Source organism: Bufo gargarizans, chromosome 3 (assembly GCF_014858855.1).
Source record: "Bufo gargarizans isolate SCDJY-AF-19 chromosome 3, ASM1485885v1, whole genome shotgun sequence".
Lineage (NCBI taxonomy): Eukaryota > Metazoa > Chordata > Amphibia > Anura > Bufonidae > Bufo > Bufo gargarizans.
Window position 1 is genome coordinate 464,542,542 of NC_058082.1, and position 25,367 is coordinate 464,567,908.

At 44.6% G+C, this 25,367-nt stretch overlaps 1 protein-coding gene across 2 annotated transcripts in view; it reads left to right on the forward strand.

Annotated features, from left to right (window-relative positions):
• The window catches only part of CORO6 (coronin 6), a 147,550-nt gene that overhangs the window by 86,580 nt on the left and 35,603 nt on the right, over window positions 1-25,367 (forward strand). For both annotated transcript variants that reach the window (XM_044283644.1, XM_044283643.1), the window contains exon 3: window positions 6,290-6,412. In XM_044283644.1, the coding sequence (XP_044139579.1) occupies window positions 6,290-6,412 (123 nt within the window). The remainder of the gene's footprint in view (window positions 1-6,289; window positions 6,413-25,367) is intronic.

Sequence of the window (25,367 nt, forward strand, 5' to 3'; positions counted from 1 at the left end):
TGGCTTTTTTGAGAAAGTAATCATGGACACTGCAGATTATGTCCCTGGGACGAGCAGTAGTGCCCTTGGGTTTGAGCGCACTGTGGACTCTGTCCAATTTAATCTTATGCGAGGGCGGCTCTCCAAGAATCATATCAAAAATAGCCTCCAAAGTGACAAAAAGGTCCTCATCTCCAGTTACCTTCGGGAGAGCCCGGACTCTAATATTGTTTCTACGACCCCTGTTGTCAAGGTCCACCACGTGCCGACCCATTTCCCTAAGAGCCGCCGTTTGAGATGTTACAGACTCATGAAGGGCTGAGATGTACTGTCAGGTGTCATCATGGGCATTTTCAAGTGAGTCCATACAGTCGACAATATGCTTAATGTCGATGCGGATGGCGGTGATCTCCACTCTGCAGGCCCCCTTAACTTCAGATACAGTATGAGCATCTGAAAGTCCTCTTTTGTAGGGAACTGGCTGAGGTATACTTCCTAGGAATGTGGGGGATCAGAAGCAGCAGGGGAGGATATGGCAGCCAGTGGAGGAGGGCTTGGTGAGCTAGCCCAGGTGTCTGTGGGGAATGGAGATCTGCTGAGGTCAACGGCAAGGGCAGATGTGGTACCCTTAGGAGGGGCAGACCAAGGGGCCCCAGAAAGGGACATATGTGATCTCCTAGGGGAGCCTGAGTAGGATGAGATCCGTGGGGTGTGTGAGGGCACAATACCTGAGTCCTCTGTACTTTGCTTTTCACTGCCCTCCAGGGCCTCCATGTTGTCTCCTGGGTGCTTAGAGGTAGGAATTCTCTTGCAGCTGGGGAGAGCTCCAGTCCAGTTCTCTGAAGCACAGGGTCCCCTGATATTGTGGCCACCTCTGAGATGGAAGGTGGCTGGCCCTCCCGCGGGTCCTCCCACGCTCCCGCTCGAGCGTTATGCCGGGGTGGTGGGAGGGAGCAATGGCAGGAGGCTCCCTGCTGAGTGGAGCGCCACGCAAGGAGAGCCGTCCTGGGAGCCCTTGTCCAGTACTCCGCCAGCGTCCTGGGTGGCGAGGGAAATCGGGGAGGAGGAGAGGACCTCAGGGGAGCTGTTTTTTTCCCCATGCGGCCGGAGATTCAGATGTTGCTAGCCAAAGTGTGGTGGTGCAGGTGGGAGCCAAGCGCTCAAGCGGCCATCTTAGTTGGCGTCCGGACACGCCCACCACACAGTAGTTATGTCCTGTTAGTGCCCCCACTCAGTATTTATGTTCCCTTAGTGCCCTCACACAGTAGTAGTGCTGCCCATGTGGGGGTATAAAATAAAAACATTAGTACCCACCTAGTCCTGCTCCCCCAAAGAATGGAGCACATCTTGCTCTCCCCAGCAGGTGCGATGCAGTGACATAATTGCGCCTTCCGAACTGACACCGCTCACAGGCCAGGAATTAAACTTCGGCCCATGTGCTTGTCTACTCAGCCCAGCAGGCGCGATGATGTCCCTGCTGGGGAGAGCACAGGCCGGCGATTGATGCCCAGGCTATAATGGATTACAGACATCCATTACGTCCGAGGCCCCGTAGCAGCCACCTGGACCAGCTTGTTCTGTACATTTCTATCTTCTGACAAATGTCTGTGTGCTCAGTTAGATAGCAATGGGTGTCTATTGTATTCTATTGTATCCTCTGAGATAGGTGTTGTCTGGCAATTACTAATTAGTAATCTTAAGGTGTCCATACAACTCCAAAGTTAGCGACTGGATGTTCGGTTGACAGGTATCTCTCCGACTCTCCCATGCACATACATGGTCAGTTCAGTGGAGTCTATATGTATTTTCAATAGGGAGAGAGGAGAAAACTTCTGCCAGACACCTCTTTGGAGGCTTATCTTACCACTTGACCATTTTCTCTACTGATAGATGAGTCCAGTTGAGTGAGGAGCACCACATACACATTATACTGCTGGCTTACCGAAAATGGCAGGTTTATCAGACAAACCTTTATGTTTGGAGTGTTTATCATTTCCGTTGGAGGATAGTGCTGCATGCTGTGGGGTCAGTGGGCTCCATTGGGTGCCTGTGCTATCTGTTATACAGTGGATCCATTTGTAAAAAAAAATCCATGATGCAGATGTATTATCTAAACTTACACGCATTGTAATGCATGACCTACAGCAACAATGTATATGTAGAGGAACTAGAGAGGAACTAGTGGTTGTCTTATGAGTCGGTAGGACACATGCATTCTGTGTGTACAGATCATATTTATCATTCTATGTGCGAAGGTCTATAAACAGTTGTCAAGTATTTTCATGTGCTCTGTACAGGAGATCTGTGTCCTAGGGTGAAGGATTTAAAATGGATCAATGTGTTGAGATGTAAATGGAATGAAAAAGTGAGTAAGTATGACCATAGCCCTCCCTCTCATGAACGCCGATCTTTATTTAGCTCAAGAATGTATTATCATTAACTCCCCAGGTCACTGGTAATGTCCTTGACCCACTCATTATGCTACATTCCACCTCTCGGGAAGGATTGGAGAGCTTCGCTGTACAGACTGTGGGACTCAGGCATTGGGCTGCTGATCCTGTACTTCTGATACGAATGACCTAATGCAGCAAACAATAGAAATGTGTCAGGAAGTCCTAGGCTATTGGAGAACTCACTTTTTCCAGAGTCTGAATCTGGAGATTGTTTTGCTCAGTTTATAGCCTATACTAGGGCACCACCCTTCCAAGCCCTGCATGTCCTGGAACATTTTCTGTGCCCGGTGACACTTCCATCTTCCTCTTTCCTCTTCATTCCTGTTATTCGTTTGAACTCCGAGGCCTTGTTGTTGTGGCTCTTTTACTGGGCAACTCCCTTATTTTCTTTTACAGGTGCTTGCTAAAATAAAAAAATATCAAGTTTTCCCCCATCAGTCTGCACTTAATAGACCATAATAACAAAGTGAAAACAAATCTTGCATTGACATAAGTATTCAGACCCTTTACTCAGGACTTAGTTGAAACACCTTTGGCAGTGATTACAGCCTCCAATCTTCTTGGGTATGATGTCACAAGGATTTGAGGATTTTCTGCCATTCTTCTGCAGATCCTTTCATGCTGTGTCAGGTTGAATGGGGACCATCGGTGTACAGCCATTTTCAGGACTCTCTAGAGATGTTCGACTGGTGTCAAGACAGGGCTCTGGTTTGGCTACTCAAGGACATTAACAAAATTGTCTCCTAAACCACTCCTGTGTTGTCTTGGCTGTGTGCTTAGGGTTATTGTCTTGTTGCAAGGTGAACTTTCAGCCCAGTCTGAGGTCCAGAGCACACTGGATCAGATTTTCAATCACAATATCTTTGTACTTTCCTCCATTCACCTTTCCTTCAACCATGATCAATCTCCCTGTCACGGCTACTGAAAAACACCCACACATCGTGATACTGCCACCACCATGCTTGACTGTAGTAATGGTATTGGGCAGGTGATGAGCAAACTCCAGGCTTTTTTTTTTTTCTTTTACTGAGGAGAGGCTTCTTTCTGGTCACTGTGCCATAAAGCCCAGATTGGTGGAGTTCTGCAGTGGTGGTTGATGTCTATGCTTCTCCCATTTGCACACAGGATCTTTGGCGCTCAGCCAGAGTGGCCATTGGGTACCTCTCTTAACAAGGCCCTTCTTCACCGATTACTTAGTTTGGCGGGACAGCCAGCTCTAGGAAGAGTCCTGGTTGTTTCAAACACCCTTCCTTTTAAGAATTATGGAGGCCAATGTGCTCAGAAATATTTTGTACCCTTCTTGTCTCTGGGCACTACAGGCAGTTCTTTCCTCCTTGTGGCTTGGTTTTTCTCTGATACGCATTGTCAGAAGTGAGACCTTATATATACAGGGCTGTGTCTTTCTAAATCATGTTCAATCAACTGAATTTACCAGTTGACTCCAACCAAAGTGTAAAAACATCTCAAAGATGATCAACAGAAATGAGAGGCCCCCAGAGATAAATTTCAAAGTGTCATAGTAAAGGGTCTGAATACGTATGTCCATGAGAAATTAACATTTTTCCTTTTTAATAAATTTGCTAAAAAATTTACGATTCTGTTTTCACTTTCTCATTATGGGATATTGACTTCAGATTGTTGGGGCACAGTGCCGTAATATAGCAAAATGTGAAAAAAATTAAAGGGTCTGAACAGGGTCGTAGCTAAAGGCTCATGGGCCCTGGTGCAAGAGTTCAGCAGGGATGCACATAGCCTTCATGCTGCCTGAAATTTAAATGGCATCCCTGTCCCCATGCCAGATTCTTGACCTAACCCCTTCCCTCCAGCCAGAGGGGTAACTTGACCAGCATGCACTTTCTTTAATACCAGTGTTTACTTATGTGGCACAAGGGTCTTTGGGCTTCCTCAGGCTCCTAGGCCTGGTCGCGACTGCTGCCTCTGCACCCCCTATAGCTACGCCCCTGGGTTTGAAGAAGTTTCCGAATGCGTTGTATATATACCATTCTAGTGACATTGCTATGGTGACCCCCACCAGTTTTTTTTTACTTTCCGTAAATGGTGATGTGCTGTACATCCACCTAAACGCTGCAGCTAATCATTGTTGAGGCCAGTCATTGGCTGCATTAATCACAGGTATGTACAACATAGAATATAAAGTCTAATAGGTCGGCACTGCTGGTTATGAAGTTTGTGGTGCTCGCATCCTAGGATTGGCATCCCATAAAGCAAGAACAGTAAGGATCGGCACTCACGATGTGGTATGTACAACATGTCACGAGTGAAAGAAACGTAAGCAAAGACTGGTAGGCACCAGTGTAGCATTGGTGCTGGATTTGACAGGTAATGGTTGGTAATGTTATTTTTTTTAGCATTTCCTGCAGGTACTTTCATTTATCAGGCCCTTGGACAAACCACTTTGGGTATTCTGTTAAGGCTCTGTAGAGCATAGTTACACATGAGGCATGTCTTTATTAAACCTTTTTAATTAACCCCTTCAGGATCAGGCCAATTTTTCATTTTGTCATTTTCATTTTTTTCTCCTCTCTTTCCAAGAGCCATAAATGTTTTACTTTTCCATTCACATAGCTGTATGAGGGCGAGACAAGAAATCAGTTTAAATGCCACCTTTTGATTTACTATAACTTGATTTGAAAAATACATTGAGCACTAAAATTTTACCAATTTATGTAATTTGTATTTCATTTTTGTTCTGTTTCACTATTTAAAAAAAAAAAGTTAGTTTCTTTTTGTATTACCATATTCTGACACCCATGATTTTTTGTATATTTCCATCTACAGAAATATGTAAGGGCAGTTAATAATAGCAGGCCTAAGAAGGCCCTAGGCTGCTATATCAACCATTTGACCAGTTGGCACCCTGCAATTTTGCGGGGCTGACAATAGGAGGACAGAGGGACCCTTCTCCCTCTGTCTAACCACTGAGATGTAGCAGTCACTATCGACCACAGAATCTCAGAGGTTTAATGGCCAGGAACAGAGGTATCTCCAATCCCAGCCGCAGCAGGTGGGTGTCAGCTGTATTACACCCACCAAGTATGGAGCATGCTCAGCTCATAGGCCAGCTTCATACACTCCTTGTGTACCATGGACCTACAGTTACATCCAAGTGTGCAAAGGTACTGTCAATAATTCATCCAGCCAAACCACTGTGCATTGCTAGTGCAGAGATGGACACTTTTATCTGACTCTATACCAACTATTGGTTGGCTTATTTTAAGACAGATTTTTTTATGTCAGAAATGTGATGGAATTTTGGTGCTAAACGGTTTATATTAAATAGCGCCCCTTTCCCCACTAAGCTCTGCCCCTTTCCGATAAGCCCCTTCTCAAGCAAGTTGAAAAAAAGTGTATAAACAGTAGTTGTGCCAAAATTATTTACAGCAAGTTTCTCATGCATTGTACCATGATATTATTTGGGCACTGAAGAAGGTTTGCTCTGATTGCACATATTTTACTGTTAATTTGAATGCATGTAAAAGAGGATGATGCAGCACTCCCATATCAGTAAAAAATGCACCTCTTCTGCCTTAGCCACCAAAAAAGTGTCACTTATCTTCAACGCCTGCCTAAATGACGCTTAGAAATCACGCACTTTGAATTGGTGGAGTCTTTGATACTGAATAGTCAATGATCATAGCCAATAGTCAAATACCTTTGGCACTGCTCAGAGATTTCTGTTACGGAGAATCTAACAACATTCTAAGCAAACTGATACAGATGGCCCTTTGCTCAGAATAATTTGAATGATCACAGTGAGATTAGAAGTGAATGTTTCTTCAATTTATCTACAAGTCTCTAAATATCCTCTGCTTAATAATATTTCATTTTTCGTTTAGACAGGACGCGTGGATAAGAATCATCCCACAGTCAGCGGTCACACAGCACCAGTACTGGATATAGATTGGTGCCCCCACAACGATAATGTCATTGCCAGTGCATCAGATGACACTACGATCATGGTAAGTGGCAGGGCAGTTTCTAGGGAAATTTACCAACAGGGCGAACATCAAAAAAGCCCCCCCTTCTTCCCCCCCGATTGTGGGCAGATCTCTGCCGTATCCCATTGTAGTTGATGGGGGCGGCGGGCATTCAGTCTGCAGTGCCGGATCCAGTGAATTCCGGCAGGCTGCTCTCAGCTGGAACAGCAAGAATCACTAACGCAGTTGTGAAAGTAGCCTAATACAGGTCCACACACCTCTTACATCCAGCGATGTCTCCTTTGATGTAGATGTTCTCTTTCTTTATCTTCTCCATTCAGACCAGACCGCCATGATGATTTATTTTAGCCATCTCTTCTCTCTGCAGAGTTTGACAGACATCTTAGTTTCCTAATTTTCCATCATCCTCCCACCTTCTCAACATCCCATCATGCACCCCCAAAACTATACTGCATAAACTGATAAACCCCCTGAAAATACTAGTTACACACAGATAGCACCCCCTTCAATAATTATTGGAACACAATGCTCTAAAAAATAACTGCACCCAGCAAATAGTGTCCCTGACACTAATAGTGTAACCATAATGTCCCCCAAAAACAACAAACATCTTAGTGCCCCCAATAGAGCCAATCAGTGCAGTTTCTAGGTAAAATTTCTAGGTAAAAGAGTGTCAAAAAAACTCCCCCCCCCCCCCCAGACGCCGGACAATACAACCTCTGCGCCATGCTGTACAATAAACAGTATAAGGCTCCATTCACCCGCCCGGCACCCCTATAGAAATGCCTATTCTTGTCCGCAGCTGCGGACAAGAATAGGACATGTTCTATCTTTTGCGAAGCTGCGGACCCAAAGATCGGGGCCGCGCTCCGCAATTGCGGATGCAGACAGCACACTGTGTGCTGTCCGTATCTATTTCATCCCCATAGAGAATGAATGGGTCCGCACCAGTTCCGCAAAATTGCGGAACGGGTGCAGACCCATTTTGCGGACGTGTGAATGGAGCCTAACCCCTACACAGAGGTATACTGTATATTGTGGGGCAGTGTAGCGGTATATTGTATATTGTGTGGCACAGTGTAGTGGTATACTGTATATTGTGTGGCACAGTGTAGAGGTATACTGTATATTGTGTGGCACAGTGTAGAGGTATACTGTATATTGTGTGGCACAGTGTAGAGATATACTGTATATTGTGGGGCACAGTGTAGCAGTATATTGTGGGGCACAGTGTAGAGGTATACTGTATATTGTGTGGCACAGTGTAGAGGTATACTGTATATTGTGTGGCACAGTGTAGAGGTATACTGTATATTGTGTGGCACAGTGTAGAGATATACTGTATATTGTGGGGCACAGTGTAGAGGTATACTGTATATTGTGGAGCACAGTGTAGCAGTATACTGTATATTGTGTGGCACAGTGTAGAGGTATACTGTATATTGTGTGGCACAGGGTAGAGGTATACTGTATATTGTGTGGCACAGTGTAGCGGTATACTGTACATTGTGTGGCACAGTATAGAGGTATACTGTATATTGTGTGGCACAGTGTAGAGATATACTGTATATTGTGGGGCACAGTGTAGAGGTATACTGTATATTGTGGGGCACAGTGTAGAGGTATACTGTATATTGTGTGGCACAGTGTAGAGGTATACTGTATATTGTGGGGCACAGTATAGAGGTATACTGTACATTGTGGGGCACAGTGTAGCGGTATACTGTATATTGTGTGGCACAGTGTAGAGGTATACTGTATATTGTGGGGCACAGTGTAGCGGTATACTGTATATTGTGGGGCACAGTGTAGAGGTATACTATATATTGTGTGGCACAGTGTAGCGGTATACTGTATATTGTGGGGCACAGTGTAGAGGTATACTGTATATTGTGTGGCACAGTGTAGAGGTATACTATATATTGTGTGGCACAGTGTAGCGGTATACTGTACATTGTGTGGCACAGTGTAGCGGTATACTGTATATTTTGTGGCACAGTGTAGTGGTATACTGTATATTGTGTGGCACAGTGTAGAGGTATACTGTATATTGTGGGGCACAGTGTAGAGGTATACTGTATATTGTGAGGCACAGTGTAGAGGTATACTGTATATTGTGTGGCACAGTGTAGAGGTATACTGTATATTGTGGGGCACAGTGTAGAGGTATACTGTATATTGTGAGGCACAGTGTAGAGGTATACTGTATATTGTGAGGCACAGTGTAGAGATATACTGTATATTGTGGGGCACAGTGTAGAGGTATACTGTATATTGTGAGGCACAGTGTAGAGGTATACTGTACATTGTGTGGCACAGTGTAGAGGTATACTGTATATTGTGTGGCACAGTGTAGAGGTATACTGTATATTGTGTGGCACAGTGTAGAGGTATACTGTATATTGTGGGGCACAGTGTAGAGGTATACTGTATATTGTGAGGCACAGTGTAGAGGTATACTGTATATTGTGGGGCACAGTGTAGAGGTATACTGTATATTGTGTATATATTACATTCATATATACCCTGCACATGTAGAGGCACTTTTATTATATATACATTTAGTCATAGACTACTGATTGCCTGCTCTTGACATGTGCACTTGTATTTATTGGTTTAAAATTTAGCTTTTATTTGTTTATTGTTAATAAATAATGAACTTTTTATCTAACCTACTTAATAAAACTATCTCTGGACATATAGAGTATGCTTGATATTTTATTATTTCTTTTAACACTGTTGTTGCAGTAGTGGTGATTGATTTGCAGTTGCTGTTAGATGGTTAGCCTTTATTTGTATATACTGTTAGCTATTTGGATACTTTGTTTGTACCCTTAATCTGATAAAGTGTAATCAGTTTTTTGCTGATGTTAGATACTTTGTATCTGCTAACTCTGCTGTCTGTTGTCTCACTACTACCGGCTAATTGCTGTAGCCGTATATTGCAACATTCACTGCCTTGGATGACCTATAGCTAATTTTGTAATGCTATTGCTATTCACCCTGCTGCCTTCTAGTGGTGCTGTTGCTTTTGTGAAGCTGCCTTATTATTTGACTGCTGGTAACAACCTATCTACTGTCTCTACTGACGATAATCTGGCTTTTTTGCGGCTTGCTCTAATGGCTTGTGGTGCTGATGCCGACGATATGCCTGTCAAGGCTGTCACTGTGTGAGTCAGGCGCTTTATTATGAGCATCTATATGTCCTAGAGTCTAAAATCTAATTACTCCCCCCCGACATGTTTCGCCATATCCATGGCGTCTTCAGGGGATCGGGCAGTCTGCTGTATATTGTGTGGCACAGTGTAGCGGTATACTGTATATTGTGGGGCACAGTGTAGCGGTATACTGTATATTGTGTGGCACAGTGTAGGCTATATGTGTATAACATAAACATATTTCACATGAAAACTTACAGTTACTTGGCTTGGCCCTTGGGGATCTCGGACACCACTTCCACACTTTGGCCTGGGGCTCGGCAGAGCTGATGTGCTTTATCCTAATGAGAAAGATTTCATAATAAGGATTAAGGGGCAGAGGGATAGCAGAGCAGAGAGAGGCTGGGGCTGCTACTAGGGGGTCATACCATGGGGGAGTAATAAAGCCCACCATAATGCCCCCCAGTAGTAATATATCTCCTTATAATGTGCAAAACATACCCCCTTGTAATGCCCCCAGTTGAGCTAATGTTCCCATAATGTGCCAAAGTAAAATACCCCTTCTCAGTGCCCCGTAGATGACCCCATAGTGCTCCTCTCCCCCCTTCCCCATAGTACCCACCATAATGTGTCCCAGTATAAAATGCCCCTATACAGAGCCCCCATATAAAATACCCCTTCTTTTTAGCCTCTGTAGATGTCCCTATAGTGCCACCCAATAATGTGCCAGTAATAAGTGTCCCAATAGATGCCCCCAATCATGTACCGGTAAGATGTGCCCCCATAGATGCCCCCCAATCATGTACCAGTAATAAGAGCCCCCCACCATCATGTGCCAGTAGCCTGAGTGCCCCCTATCATGTGCCAGTAGCCCCCCTATCAAGTGCCAGTAGCCCCCTATCATGTGCCAGTAGCCCCCCTTATGTGCCAGTAGCCAGTAGCCCCCCTTATGTGCCAGCCCAGCAGCCCCCCTTATGTCTGTGCCAGCAGCCCCCTGTCTGTGCCAGAAGCCCCCCTTATGTGCCAGCAGCCCCCCTTATGTGCCAGTAGCCAGTAGCCCCCCTTATGTCTGTGCCAGCAGCCCCCTGTCTGTGCCAGAAGCCCCCCTTATGTGCCAGCAGCCCCCCTTATGTGCCAGTAGCCAGCAGCCCCCCTTATGTCTGTGCCAGCCCAGCAGCCCCCTTTATGTCTGTGCCAGCCCAGCGGCCCCCCTTATGTGCCAGGATTGTCATTTTTACATATAAAAAAAATAAAAATAAACTTATACTTACCTCCTCCAGGATGCGATGCAGCCTCTTCCGGCCTGTGTCCCTCACTGGCTCAGGCGGCGCGATGGTGCTGGCAGCCTATCAGAGGAACAGGGAGGGGACACACCTCTCCCTGCCCTGCCGCATTACAGACGTTTGTATCGCCGTCCCGAGGACGGCGATACAGATGAGATGATTTTGGAGATGAGTGAGTGCTTCCACAATGGAAGCGCAGCGCTCATCTCCTGCTGTGCACTGCTGGCGCCCCCCTTCTGACAGTGCCCCGGGCGGCTGCCCGGCCCACCCGCCCCAAGAAACGGCCCTGGAGCCAATGTCCCCAGAATGCCCTCATGTGTTCCAATGACCCGTACTGTGTGCCACTAGAAAAATCACTTAGTGCCCCCAGTTGAGCTTAGGTGCCCATAGTGCCCCTAAATTTGTGACAGTATAAAATAATCCTATATAGTGCCTCCAGAAGATGCCCCATAGTGCTTCTCCCTTGTCCCCATAGTGTCCTCAATAATGTGCCAGTATAAAATGCCCCTATAGACTGCCCCACATAGATGCCCCCAAAATGCTCCTCTCCCCCTTTCCCATAGTGGCACCAAAATGCTTGCCAGTATTAAATGCCCCTATATAATGCCCCCATAGTGCTCTACTCCCCTACTTCTCCATAGTGCCCCCCATAATGCGTGCCAGTAAATAGGGCCCCCAGTAAATGCCCCCATAGTGCTCCTTTACCCCCCACTTCTCCATAGAGCCCCCCATAATGAGAGCCAGTATATAGAGCCCACAGTAGATGCGTCCCCTCTTCTCCATAGTGCCCCCTCAAATTGTCCCAGTATATTGGGCCCCCATAGTGCTTCCCCTCTTCTCCATAGTGCCCCACCATATTGTGCCAGTATATAGGGCCCCCAGTAGATGCGTCCCCTCTTCTCCATAGTGCCCCCCATATTGTGCCAGTATATAGGGCCCCCAGTAGATGCATCCCCTCTTCTCCATAGTGCCCCCCCGTATTGTGCCAGCATATAGGGCCCCCAGTAGATGCGTCCCCTCTTCTCCATAGTGCCCCCATATTGTGCCAGTATATAGGGCCCCATAGTGCTTTCCCTCTTCTCCATAGTGCCCCCTCCATATTGTGCCAGTAAATAGAGCCCCCATAGTGCTTCCTCTCTTCTCCTTAGTGCCCCCCCATATTTAGCCAGTATATAGGGCCCCCAGTAGATGTGTCCCCTCTTCTCCATAGTGTCCCCCATATTGTGCCAGTATATAGGGCCCCCATAGTGCTTTTTCCCTCTTCTCCATAGTGCCCCCCATATTGTGTCAGTATATAGGGCCCCCATAGTGCCCATTCATATTGTGCCAGTATATAGGGCCTCCACCCCCCCCCCCCTTCTTGCCATACTGTACTATAAATAATAAAAACAATAAACACATATATAAAAAGTAGCAGTTGATAAATCTGATGTGCACCTAGTTAACATAGCTAACATCACCCACTTTTCCTCCCAAGAGCGGCGGGAAAACATGAAAAGTTGCACAATTTTGTGCAAGAGCTATAGCCTATTTGAATAGTAATTTATGCAATCCCGTTAACACTATTAATGGACATTTGTCTACTTGTCAGCAACCACAACAGACTATTTCCTCAAACTGCACTCTTTTAGTGTATTAACGTTGAATTGATATACTTGATACAAGCAATGGTGGAAGACTTTCTGGAATGAGGTGTGCTCTGCACACTATTACCTTAGGCCTTGTGCATCTAGTTATTTATGGACCTTGCAGCCATGTGCCCAGCTCTGAAGTCTGAATCCCACACTGTGATACAGCAGTTCTAATTATACCTCACTCACTAGAAGGAGATGCGGACAGGCAAGCGGCTGATCAGATGCCAAAAACAGAGGCCAGCTTGTGACGAGAGGCAGGGGATTCCAGTAAGCTGTTATTCAGACATTACCACATGGTGATTTTTATTTTTCAAGATTCAGGAAGAACGGCGTCTCCTTTTGAGTTCATGATGAAAATGACTATGGATGAGAGCCAGTGGAATACAATCCTTCTAATCCTCAAGTCCACCCAGATTTTTACTGCATTATTATGTGCCACAAATAACAAGAGGACACTGCTGGGTGGGGCAGACAACACGTTGGAAAGTTGTGTGGTTTAATTGAGAGTGTTTTATACATGTGATAATAAAGCAGGGTTCAGCACTCCAGCTGCTGTGAAACTACAACCCCCAGCATGCTCACTTACTTGGCGGATACTGACTTTATTCACTTCTCTGCCATAGACTCCAGTGATGTTACCATAAGCCCATTAACTACTCTAATTATTGGAAGTATATCAATATTCATTTGCCACTGTCACGCTGCCAAGGCCCATAAGTGCCCCACTCACTAGCTACAAAAACTGATAGGAAACATTGGGTGAGATCCCTACCTAATAGACATTTATGGCATACACTATGGTCCAACCAAATTTCATTCCTCTTTGCTGCCATCATCCTTGGTATAAAGATAGATTCTGCGCTAAAAATTGATGGATTAGCTCCATTGCACTTAAGTAGGTGATACACAGCTGAATACCTTGACAGAAGAGGACTGTTCAAGAGGACCAGTCAGTTCTCCTGGCATGCCGATTTTATTAAATAACTATTCCTTTACATTATTCCTTGACATTATTCTGGAACATCTTATCTTAGAACTCTACATGGTAGCCTTCCTCTGTCGGTCCTCCAAGAAATGCATGAATAAATTGACAACAATTGTTCTTTACCACAATGGGAATGCAAAGTGTGGGTTTTCGCTCTGGTAGATAGGGTAAGCGGGCACAGTACAGAGGCAAAATACAAGATCTTAACTCAAAACATCAGTATTTATTCACACTTGAGACAATTGCACAAAACAGCACGTAACTTTGCAGTCTTGGTGTTAATTCACAAACAATGGAAAGTTCATATAACACAAGTCACCTTGCTGGCAGTTCTGCCTCCAGTAGTCCACATGCGGCTCTCAGCCCTCCAGCACGGCACAAAGCCTCAGATCCCAAAAACAGAGACATCTCTAAAGAGCTCAGCTGCCTATTTAAGGACAGCCTGGTGCTGCCAAAACCCTGAACCGGCATTTAAACTCCGGTCCGGTATTTGACCTCACCTGGCTGGAAACCAGCCCTGCCGCACATGCTGGGAGGAAAATACCTGCCTTGCTAGACAGAAACCCCTAATGTGTCACATAAACCCCCCCCCCCCCCCTTCGTTGATTAACCCTGAGGGGGTGGACACACGCCAGACAATGCACCCAGGGCAACCACGTTTCCCTACAACTGGCGTGCTCTGTGTTCTACCGAGAACTTAAAGGGGTTGTCCAGGTTCAGAGCTGAACCTGGACAGCCCTCCATTTTCACCCAGGCAGCCCCCCTGACATGAGCATCGGAGCAGTTCATGCTCCGATGCTCTCCTTTGCCCTGCGCTAAATTGCACAGGGCAAAGGCATTTTTCTGAGTTCCGGTGACGTACCGGGCTCTCTATGGGGCTGGCAGGAACCCCGGTGACGTCACCGGCACTGATGGGCGGGATTTGGCTCTGCCCTAGCCAGTAAAACGGCTAGGGCAGAGCTAAAGCCCGCCCCTCAGAGCCGGTGACGTCACCGAACACACTGCTGGGCGGAAGTTACCGCCCGGCAGTGTGTTATTGAAAACACAAGAGCCCGTGCCCTGCGCGATCTAGCGCAGGGCACTGGAGCGCATCAGAGCATGAGATGCTCCGATGCTAGGCTCAGGGGGGCTGCCGGGGTGAAAATAAGGGTATGTCCGGGTTCAGCTCTGAACCTGGACAACCCCTTTAAAGTTCTGCAGAGACAAAAACCATCTGGTGACCCGGCCATTCCTGTATTTGGCCTGGCTCATCCACTTGAGAGGGGCGTGGTCGGTCACCAGGTGGAACTTTCTCGCCAACAAATAGTAGCGGAGAGATTCGAGTGCCCACTTGATAGCCAGGCACTCTCTCTCCACTATACTGTACCTGTTTTCGGCTGGGGTGTGCTTGTCTTCTGTACAGGTTTCCCTATCTTTCCACAGTTTGAGTAAATTCACATGGTAAACCTGCTCCGGCTTTTGCCGCCCTGGCTGGTGTACCTTGTAGTTTACATCTCCAATTTTCTCAAGTACCTCGTAGGGCCCCTGCCACCTAGCCAGGAACTTACTGTCCACGGTCGGCACCAGAACCAAAACCCGATCACCCGGGTTAAAGATCCGGACCCGAGCCTGCTGATTATAGACCCGACTCTGGGCTCGCTGAGCTGCCTTTATATGCTCCCTAACAAGAGGCAACACTATCTCTATCCGATCTTGCATCTGGGTAACGTACTCAATGACACTTTTATGTGAAGTGGGTTGTTGTTCCCACGCCTCTTTGGCCACATACAAGAGACCACGAGGGTGTCTGCCATAAAGCAGTTCAAAGGGCGAGAACCCAGTAGAGGCCTGGGGTACCTCTTGCACTATAAACATGATATAGGCCAGAAGGAGGTCCCAGTCCTTCACATCTTTAGACACTACCTTTTTCAACAATTTTTTTTATGTTTGGTTAAACCGTTCTACCAGAACATCCGTTTGTGGATGGTAAATGGACGTCCATAGTTGTTTTATGTGCAGCAACTTACAGAGTTCCCTCATCACCTTGGACCTATTCAGGTAGTCCCACTCGGGAAAACATCTCCATTAACTCCTTGGCTATGAGTTTGGCCGAGGTATGTCGCAGTGGCACAGCCTTCGGGTACCGAGTGGCATAGTCTAGAATGACTAAGATGTGTTGATGCCCTCTGGCGGACTTCGGTACTGGGCCTATGAGGTCCATAGCTATTCGATAATCAGGAGAGGTACTAGGGAACTATGGAAATGTGGCTGGGGCTACTTATCTGGCAGGTCGGGCAAGACTTACAAAACTCTTCCACTTCTTTGAATATGCTGGGCCAGTAAAACCGCTGTAGAAAACGATCTTGAGTTTTCTGCAACCCAAGGTGACCCCCGAGAACATGTTGGTGGGCTAGATCTAACACAAGCTTGCGATAAGCCTTGGGGACCACCAACTGTTCAATAGGCTCACCCTGTAGTTGGTTTACCCGATGCAACAGGTAAGCGGGCGCAGTACAGAGGCAAAATACAAGTTCTTAACTCAAAACGTCAGTGTTTATTCACATTTGAGGCACCTGCACAAAACAGCACGCAACTTTGCAGTCTTGGTTAATTCACACACAATGGAAAGTTCAAATAACACAAGTCAACTTGCTGCCAGTTCTGCCTCCAGTAGTCCACAGCAGGCTTTAGGGGGCCTGTTTCCCCAGCATGCGGCTCTCAGCCCTCCAGCATGGCACAAAGCCTCAGATCCCAAAAACAGAGACATCTCTGCTGAGCCCAGCTGCCTATTTAAGGACAGCCAGGTGCTGCCAAAACCTGGACCGGCATTTAAACTCCAGTCCGGTATTTGACCTCACCTGGCTTGAAACCAGCCCAGCCACACAAGCTGGGAGAAATATACATGCCTTGCCAGACACAACCCCTCACTGTGTCACGCAAGATAGGAGAAAAGTCCTCTTTCAGTGCTTTTCGGTGATTTATTTTAATTTGGGGGAATTTTCTTTGAACAACGGTACAGGTCACATTGCTATACAATACATTTTGGCAGTCAGATTGACGTGACATATTTTAAGATACAATCACATGTTTACAGTACTGTGATGATAGTAATATTGGTGAGTTTCTATCCTGTATACTTATAACACTCAGCAACCATTTTGACAAGTGGCAGATATTGATTTGAGCTTGCTAGATGAATAGTAATATATGTTTCTATGTACAAACCTCTAATCTTACTCCTACCTAAGTAATCAGGTCCCTAGGCTATCAACTATTGATTCAATGTATATATACTGGACATAATATACTGTTTTTTTCATAAAACACTTCAGAAATTGCCATAAAAACAGCATGTGTTAACATGGCAGTATTTGTATCAAATAATAAATCTTTAGAATATAATATTTTTAACACTATATTTATGTTAATTTTTTGTACGTTTTGTTCTTGTTAGGCCAAGTTCACACTTCAGTTATTTGATCAGTTATTTCCATCCGTTATGCCTTATTCACACAGTCAGTGTTTAGTCAGAGTCGATTTTCATCAGTGATTGTGAGCCAAAACCTGGATTGGAGCCTCCAGAGACATGAGGTGTACGGGAAAGATCTGCCCCTGTTCTGTGTTTAAAGCTGCACCTGGTTTTGGCTCAAAATCACTGATGGAAATCACTGACCGAACACTGATGTGTGAACTCAGCTTCAATGACGATATTTAGCAGTATGTGCTTTAAGGTTTTATCTACTTTGCAGTATTTTTAGTTGTTTAGGGCTCATGCACACATGTACAGTATGTATTTTGATGTCTTCAAAACACGAATCCGCTAAAAATACGGACGACGTCCGTGTGCATTCCCTATTTTGTGGAACGGATCAGCCGGCCCCTAATAGAACAGTACTATCCTTGTCTGTAATGCACACAATAATAGGATATGTTCTATTTTTTGCGGAACGGATATATGGAAACGGAATGCACATGGAGTAACTTCGATTTTTATGTGAACCCATTGAAATTAATTGTTCCGCATGCTGTCTGGAAAAAAACTGAACGGACACTGAAACAAAGTTTGTGTACAGGAGCCCTTAATCACTGTATTTCTGTCTCTGCTGCTGTTGTCTTTAATAACTTGCTTCCATATTATTTTTCATGTTTGTTTGCAGCTAGTGCTGCTGTAAATAGGGCCTGTGGACAGTTTTTGCAGCCCTGGCCCACTCAAAATGGCTCCTGATAGCATTTCATGCTCCTGTCCTGTCTTCTACTGCGCAGACTAGTGTTCGGAGTCTGTGCAGTAGAATCAATTCCCGCCTCCAGTGTCCCGGCATCTGAGCGCACTGTCTAGAGAAGCGTGTGTGAACACTGACAAAGCCTGCTGCAGTGGCCTCTCGTATACTTCAGCTGTCAGTGACAGATAAAATGTCTGGATACCACAGAATAAACCCTTCTCAATGGCTGATGTCACAGCTTATCTTCTCCCCCTCCTTACACAATGACCTCTGCACAGGGCACAGAGCATGCCTCATGCCTAGAAAACTCTCCCATAGAAGTCAATGAGGTCCCCTTCTGACCTTTGTGTCTACGGACCATGTGGCTGCCGTAAAGCAGATCCTAAAACATTTAATGTGAAAATGGCTTAATGTAGCTTAATGTACCATAATGTGGTACTGTCCATAATGTGGTACTAGCCCTCTAGTCTCCTGTATACTCGCAGTGTCTGTCTCGGGGGGCCCCCTTCTGATCGATTCCATCCAAATGATAGAGGTCTGCATCTGTGAATACTGCGTAATTAAGTATACTTAGGAGCTAAGTAGTATCTTTATTTGCATATTTCTATTTTTCTTTATTCCCTATGTTCATTATTACTTTATATTACCTCCTGATGAGCTGCTGTATGCAGCTGAAACGCGTTGGGTGTGTGTTTTTTGTTTATACACTAATATATCTGATTTTGTTTCCTTAGTTTTTTTCTGGATTTATTGATTCCCGATCCAGTTTTGTAATTAGGGCATCACTAGGGCCATAGTCAGGCTTAGGTACAGGGGCAGGGTGTCTCCACCATCAGGGGACATCCCTGTGCTACAGGATACTAGATCCATAGGGTTATCTAGGGAAAGTACTTTTCCCACGGATTTCCCTACTACACCTTACTTCCTAGTGAATTATTAATTTATTAGCCATCCTATCTACAGTAGGAGGTTTTTTGTCGTATCTAGGACATCACTTGAGCAAACCGCTTTTTGTTCTTACCCATCTAATAATAAAGGTATCGTTTTTAATTTAAGCACGTTAATTGTTCAATTTAATGTACCATAATGTGCCTAAACCTCAATCAATTGCCTTGAAACGTTGTACAACCTAAGATCTCAGCTTCCTAAACCTATCCTGGAAGTTTCATGGATTTGGCTACCCACAAAGCAAATGAGTGACATTAAGCTTGTTTTTTGGGGAGCTTAATGTGGCTTAACGTACAAAAAACAACTCAGATGTTAAACAATTTCCCCCAAACTTCCCATCCTACTAGATTCTCTCTATGCCAACATATTGTGAAGATTTTGGGTCATATAATAAAACATACAAAAAATTATTCACATTAAACTATTTTATTCCTTTTCGAAAACATTTAGCTTAATGCAGGGGCGTCGTTAGGTCAAAACATTCGGTGATTGAGCTCCGGATGTTTTGTCCAGTTCCCCGAATGTTATGCTGGCCTGGTAGCATTTTTTTTTATTTGGCTATTCCCCACCCTCCTAGTACTTGTTCCGCTACTTGCGGGCTGTGCGAGCATGAGTTCAGTCACTTCGGTGCGCAATCCTGTCCTGCGGCACGTGATCTTGCGAGACCCACCGCTGTAGGTCACTGGTCTCGCCGGATCATGCGCCGCAGGACGGGATTGCGCACCGAAGTGACTGAACTCAGGGCCAAGCAGTCTGCAAGTAGCGGATCAGCGGAACAAGTACAAGGGGGTTGGGGGGATGATCTGTGGGGCCAGACGGCTAGGCCCTTCACAGTAGTTATTAACCCCTTTCAGCAGTCGCCCCTTCACTTAATAACTACTGTGAAGGCCTTTCCCCCCACCCCTGGTGGCGATGTGGGCGTGGCTTCACGGGGTGGGGGGATGGCTTCAAGGGGGCGTGGTACAGTGGGCTTGTGCCCCGGATGTTTTCAGACCCTAGCAACGCCCCTGGCTTAATGTAAAAAGAGCTTAATGTACCATAATGTGCCTAAACCTAAATCAATTGCCTTGAAACTTTGCACAACCTAAGATCTCAGCTTCCCAAACCTTTCAAAGGAAAGGACCGGCACTTCGCTGATGTAGATCACAATGTAGATTTATTCAGTCACATATTCAAATGGCATAGTGACGCGTTTCAGCACAGATGTGCTTTCATCAGACTGCATAAAACATCTTGCACTCCAGCTATTTATACATAAATGAAACACAAAGGAACTGACATCATCAAAGAAGCTCCGCCTCCCTCATTAAATAAAAATTCGCATATCGAATAATCGCAATGAAAAATTCGCATGGAAAAATTCGCATGGAAAAATTCGCAATTGAAAAATTTGCAATAGAAAATTCGCAATTGAAAATTCGCAAAAAACATATCCACTCTATACTGGCGAAGATTTTCAGTCACATAGTCCATTCTTGCAGTGATTAATCACGCTGAAGAAAAAAAGAAATATATTTATCAGATTGCATAAGACCGAATGCCTTATAGGAAGCAGGACACATTGTACTCACGATTGAGGCCCCTGGGCTCCATTGTCTGAAGACAATGGATCCAGTAAGCCTCTCTTTTCAATAACAATTTATTTCTGTCACCCCCTCGACGGGGTAATGATACACCTTCAATAATCTGATACCTCAACTGCGAGATGTTGTGTTTTTTATCATGAAAATGGAGGGGTATTGGGAGTAATAAATTCTGTTTACGGATAGTAGATTTGTGTTTACTTAGTCTGTCCTTCATTCTCATCGAGGTTTCCCCCACATATAGTAATCCACATGGACATTTAAGAATGTAAACCACAAATCTACTATCACAGGTGAACGTGCCCCTTATTGGAATATTTTCACCTGAGTGAGGGTGGGAAAAACATGAACCCTTTATAACGCTGGAACAATTGACACAATTTAAACAAGGAAAAGTGCCCCGTCTAGGTGTAGATAAAAAACTCTGTCCTCTTTCTATTTTATTACTTCCCACATCCGCCCGGACTATTTTATCCCTAATATTTTCTGCCCGTTTATAGCATATCATGGGTGGCCTCTGGAACTCTCCTATCCGTGGATAGGACTTAGATAATATGTGCCAATGTTGATTAACAATAGTCCTAAGGCGCTGGGACCAGGGATGGTATTTAATCACTAAGGGGATCCTTGTTTCTTTCTTAGTTCTATCTGGTGGTGTAGTCTCAGCTTTATTACGCTGTATTTTCAATAAATCAGGGGGGTAGCCTCGCTCTCTAAATTTATTGGTCATATCATCTAATCTTGTTTGACACATATCCCTATCACTAACGATCCGTCTAACCCTCTGGTATTGGGAATATGGGATAGATTCCTTGATGGTTGCTGGGTGACTACTTGAAAAGGACAGCAAACTGTTCCTATCCGTTGGTTTCACGAATAAATCCGTCTGTATTTTACCTTCTTTGTCCCTAGTCACCCAGGTATCCAAAAAGGAAATTTTATCTGAACTATGGTGTACAGTGAATTTAAGTTCATCCCAGATGGAATTTAAATACGTGGTAAATTCCATAAGGGATCGGACGTCGCCCCACCATACGCAAAAAATATCGTCGATAAATCGACTCAAAAATATGCAATATTGATGATATAGAGGGCTAGAGTAAACAAATTGACACTCGAAAAAAGCCATATATGTATTTGCGTATGGCGGCGCGACGTTCGATCCCATCGCGGTCCCACGGCACTGCTGGTAAAAGGAATCTTGAAACAAAAAATAATTTTGCTCAAGAACTATTTTCAAAAGTTCCAGAAAAAATTCCCTTTCTGCCTTTTTGTATGTGCTTGTGCCTAAGAGACCCGCGACTGCATTGATTCCCTTTTCATGAATAATAGATGTATAAAGGCTGCACACGTCTAAAGTGACGAATATGCAGCCTTCATCCACCTGGAGAGAGCTAATTTCAGATAGAAAATGGCCAGTATCTCGAATATACGATGGTGCTAGTTTAGTTAGAGGGGTTAATATCCTCTCCAAAAAAATAGCTGGATTTGAAAGTATGGAGTCGGTGGACGCCACTATCGGGCGACCTGGTGGATTAATTAGTGACTTATGCACTTTTGGTAGAGTATAAAACACCGGGGTAATCGGATGTTGATTTATAAGAAAGTCCCCCAATTTGGCGTCCACCACTCCATTCTCTTTGGCTTTATCTACCACTTGCTGTAACATTTCTTTAATATGTAGACTGGATCACCGTTTAGTATTTTATAAGTACTACTATCCTGTAGTTGTTGTAAAATTTCGTCATATTCTTTGTCTAAGATAACGATGCCCCCCCCCCCCTTATCTGCAGGTTTTATTATTAAGGATTTCTCCTTTAACCACTTCAACCCCGCTAGCTGAAACCCCCTTCATGACCAGGCCACTTTTTACACTTCTGTACTACACTATTTTCACCGTTTATCACTCGGTCATACAACTTACCACCCAAATGAATTTTACCTCCTTTTCTTCTCACTAATAGAGCTTTCATTTGGTGGTATTTCATTGCTGCTGACATTTTTACTTTTTTTGTTATTAATCAAAATGTACCGATTTTTTTGCAAAAAAATGACATTTTTCACTTTCAGCTGTAAAATTTAGCAAAAAAAACGACATCCATATATAAATTTTTCGCCAAATTTATTGTTCTACATGTCTTTGATAAAAAAAAATGTTTGGGCCAAAAAAAAATGGTTTGGGTAAAAGTTATAGCATTTACACACTATGGTACAAAAATTTGAATTTCCACTTTTTGAAACAGCTCTGACTTTCTGAGCACCTGTCATGTTTCCTGAGGTTCTACAATGCCCAAACAGTAGAAAACCCCCACAAATAACCCCATTTCGGAAAGTAGACACCCTAAGGCAGTGATGGCGAACCTATGGCTCGGGTGCCAGAGGCGGCACTCAGAGCCCTCTCTGTGGGCACCCACACCCTGGAGAAAGGATATGGTGTACCAATATGCCTTAAACATTTCCTGCCATTCATCAGTGCAGGACATGCTATGAACAGCACAGGCAGCACATTGAATGTAGGCAGGCTATTATAGCTAAATGATAAAGTACATGGAAGATATATGATATTGGTGTTCAGGTTAAATTGCTGTGTTGGCACTTTGCGATAAATAAGTGGGTTTTGGGGTGCAGTTTGGGCACTCGGTCTCTAAGAGGTTAACTATCACTGCCCTAAGGTATTCGCTGATGGGCATAGTGAGTTCATAGAACTTTTTACTTTTTGTCACAAGTTAGCGGAAAATGATGATTTTTTTTTTTTTTCCTTACAAAGTCTCATATTCCACTAACTTGCGACAAAAAATTAAAAATTCTAGGAACTCGCCATGCCCCTCACGGAATACCTTGGGGTGTCTTCTTTCCAAAATAGGGTCACTTGTGGCATAGTTATACTGCCCTGGCAATTTAGGGGCCCAAATATGTGAGAAGTACTTTGCAATCAAAATCTGTAAAAAATTACCGGTGAAATCCGAAAGGTGCACTTTGGAATGTGGGTCCCTTTGCCCACCTAGGCTGCAAAACAGTGTCACACATCTGGTATCGCCGTACTCAGGAGAAGTTGGGGAATGTGTTTTGGGGTGTCATTTTACATATAACCATGCTGGGTGAGAAAAATATCTTGGCAAAAGACAACTTTTCCCATTTTTTTATACAAAGTTGGCATTTGACCAAGATATTTCTCTCACCCAGCATGGGTATATGTAAAATGACACCCCAAAACACATTCCCCAACTTCTCCTGAGTACGGCGATACCAGATGTGTGACACTTTTTTGCAGCCAAGGTGGGCAAAGGGACCCACATTCCAAAGTGCACCTTTCGGATTTTGCTGGCCATTTTTTACACATTTTGATTGCAAAGTACTTCTCACACATTTGGGCCCCTAAATTGCCAGGGCAGTATAACTACCCCACAAGTGACCCCATTTTGGAAAGAAGACACCCCAAGGTATTCCGTGAGGGGCATGGCGAGTTCCTAGAATTTTTAATTTTTTGTCACAAGTTAACGGAAAATGATGATTTTTTTTTTCTAACAAAGTCTCATATTCCACTAACTTGCGACAAAAAATAAAAAATTCTAGGAACTCGCCATGCCCCTCACGGAATACCTTGGGGTGTCTTCTTTCCAAAATGGGGTCACTTGTGGGGTAGTTATACTGCCCTGGCAATTTAGGGGCCCAAATGTGTGAGAAGTACTTTGCAATCAAAATCTGTAAAAAATGGCCTGCGAAATCCGAAAGGTGCTCTTTGGAATATGTGCCCCTTTGCCCACCTTGGCTGCAATAAAGTGTCACACATCTGGTATCGCCGTACTCAGGAGAAGTTGGGGAATGTGTTTTGGGGTGTCATTTTACATATACCCATGCTGGGTAAGAGAAATATCTTGGCAAAAGACAACTTTTCCCATTTTTTTTATACAAAGTTGGCATTTGACCAAGATATTTATCTCACCCAGCATGGGTATATGTAAAATGACACATTCCCCAACTTCTCCTGAGTACGGCGATACCACATGTGTGACACTTTTTTGCAGCCTAGATGCGCAAAGGTGCCCAAATTCCTTTTAGGAGGGCATTTTTAGATATTTGGATCCCAGACTTCTTCTCACGCTTTCGGGCCCCTAAAAAGCCAGGGCAGTATAAATACCCCACATGTGACCCCATTTTGGAAAGAAGACACCCCAAGGTATTCCGTGAGGGGCATGTCGAGTTCCTAGAATTTTTTTTTTTTTTTGGCACAAGTTAGCGGAAATTGTTTTTTTTTGTATTTTCTCACAAAGTCTCACTTTCCGCTAACTTGGGACAAAAATTTCAATCTTTCATGGACTCAATATGCCCCTCACGGAATACCTTGGGGTGTCTTCTTTCCGAAATGGGGTCACATGTGGGGTATTTACACTGCCCTGGCATTTTAGGGCCCTAAAGCGTGAGAAGAAGTCTGGAATATAAATGTCTAAAAAATTTTACGCATTTGGATTCCGTGAGGGGTATGGTGAGTTCATGTGAGATTTTATTTTTTGACACAAGTTAGTGGAATATTAGACTTAGTAAGAAAAAACAAAAACAAACAAAAAATTTCCGCTAACTTGGGCCCAAAAAAATGTCTGAATTTTTTACGGATCCACTGATACATGGATCGGATCCGCAAAACACATGCGGACCTCTGAATGGAGCCTTACAGGGGGGTGATCAATGACAAGGGGGTGATCACGCATATAGACTTCCTGATCACTTCCCTGTCATTGATCACCCCCTTGTCATTGATCACCCCCCTGTAAGGCTCCATTCAGACGTCCGTATGATTTTTACGGATCCACTGATACATGGATCGGATCCGCAAAACACATGCGGACCTCTGAATGGAGCCTTACAGGGGGGTGATCAATGACAGAGGGGTGATCACCCATATAGACTCCCTGATCACCCCCATGTAAGGCTCCATTCAGACGTCCGTATGATTTTTACGGATCCACTGATACATGGATTGGATCCGCAAAACACATGCGGACCTCTGAATGGAGCCTTACAGGGGGGTGATCAATGACAGGGAAGTGATCAGGAAGTCTATATGCGTGATCACCCCCTTGTCATTGATCACCCCCCTGTAAGGCTCCATTCAGACGTCCGCATGTGTTTTGCAGATCCGATCCATGCATCAGTGGATCCGTAAAAATCATACGGACGTCTGAATGGAG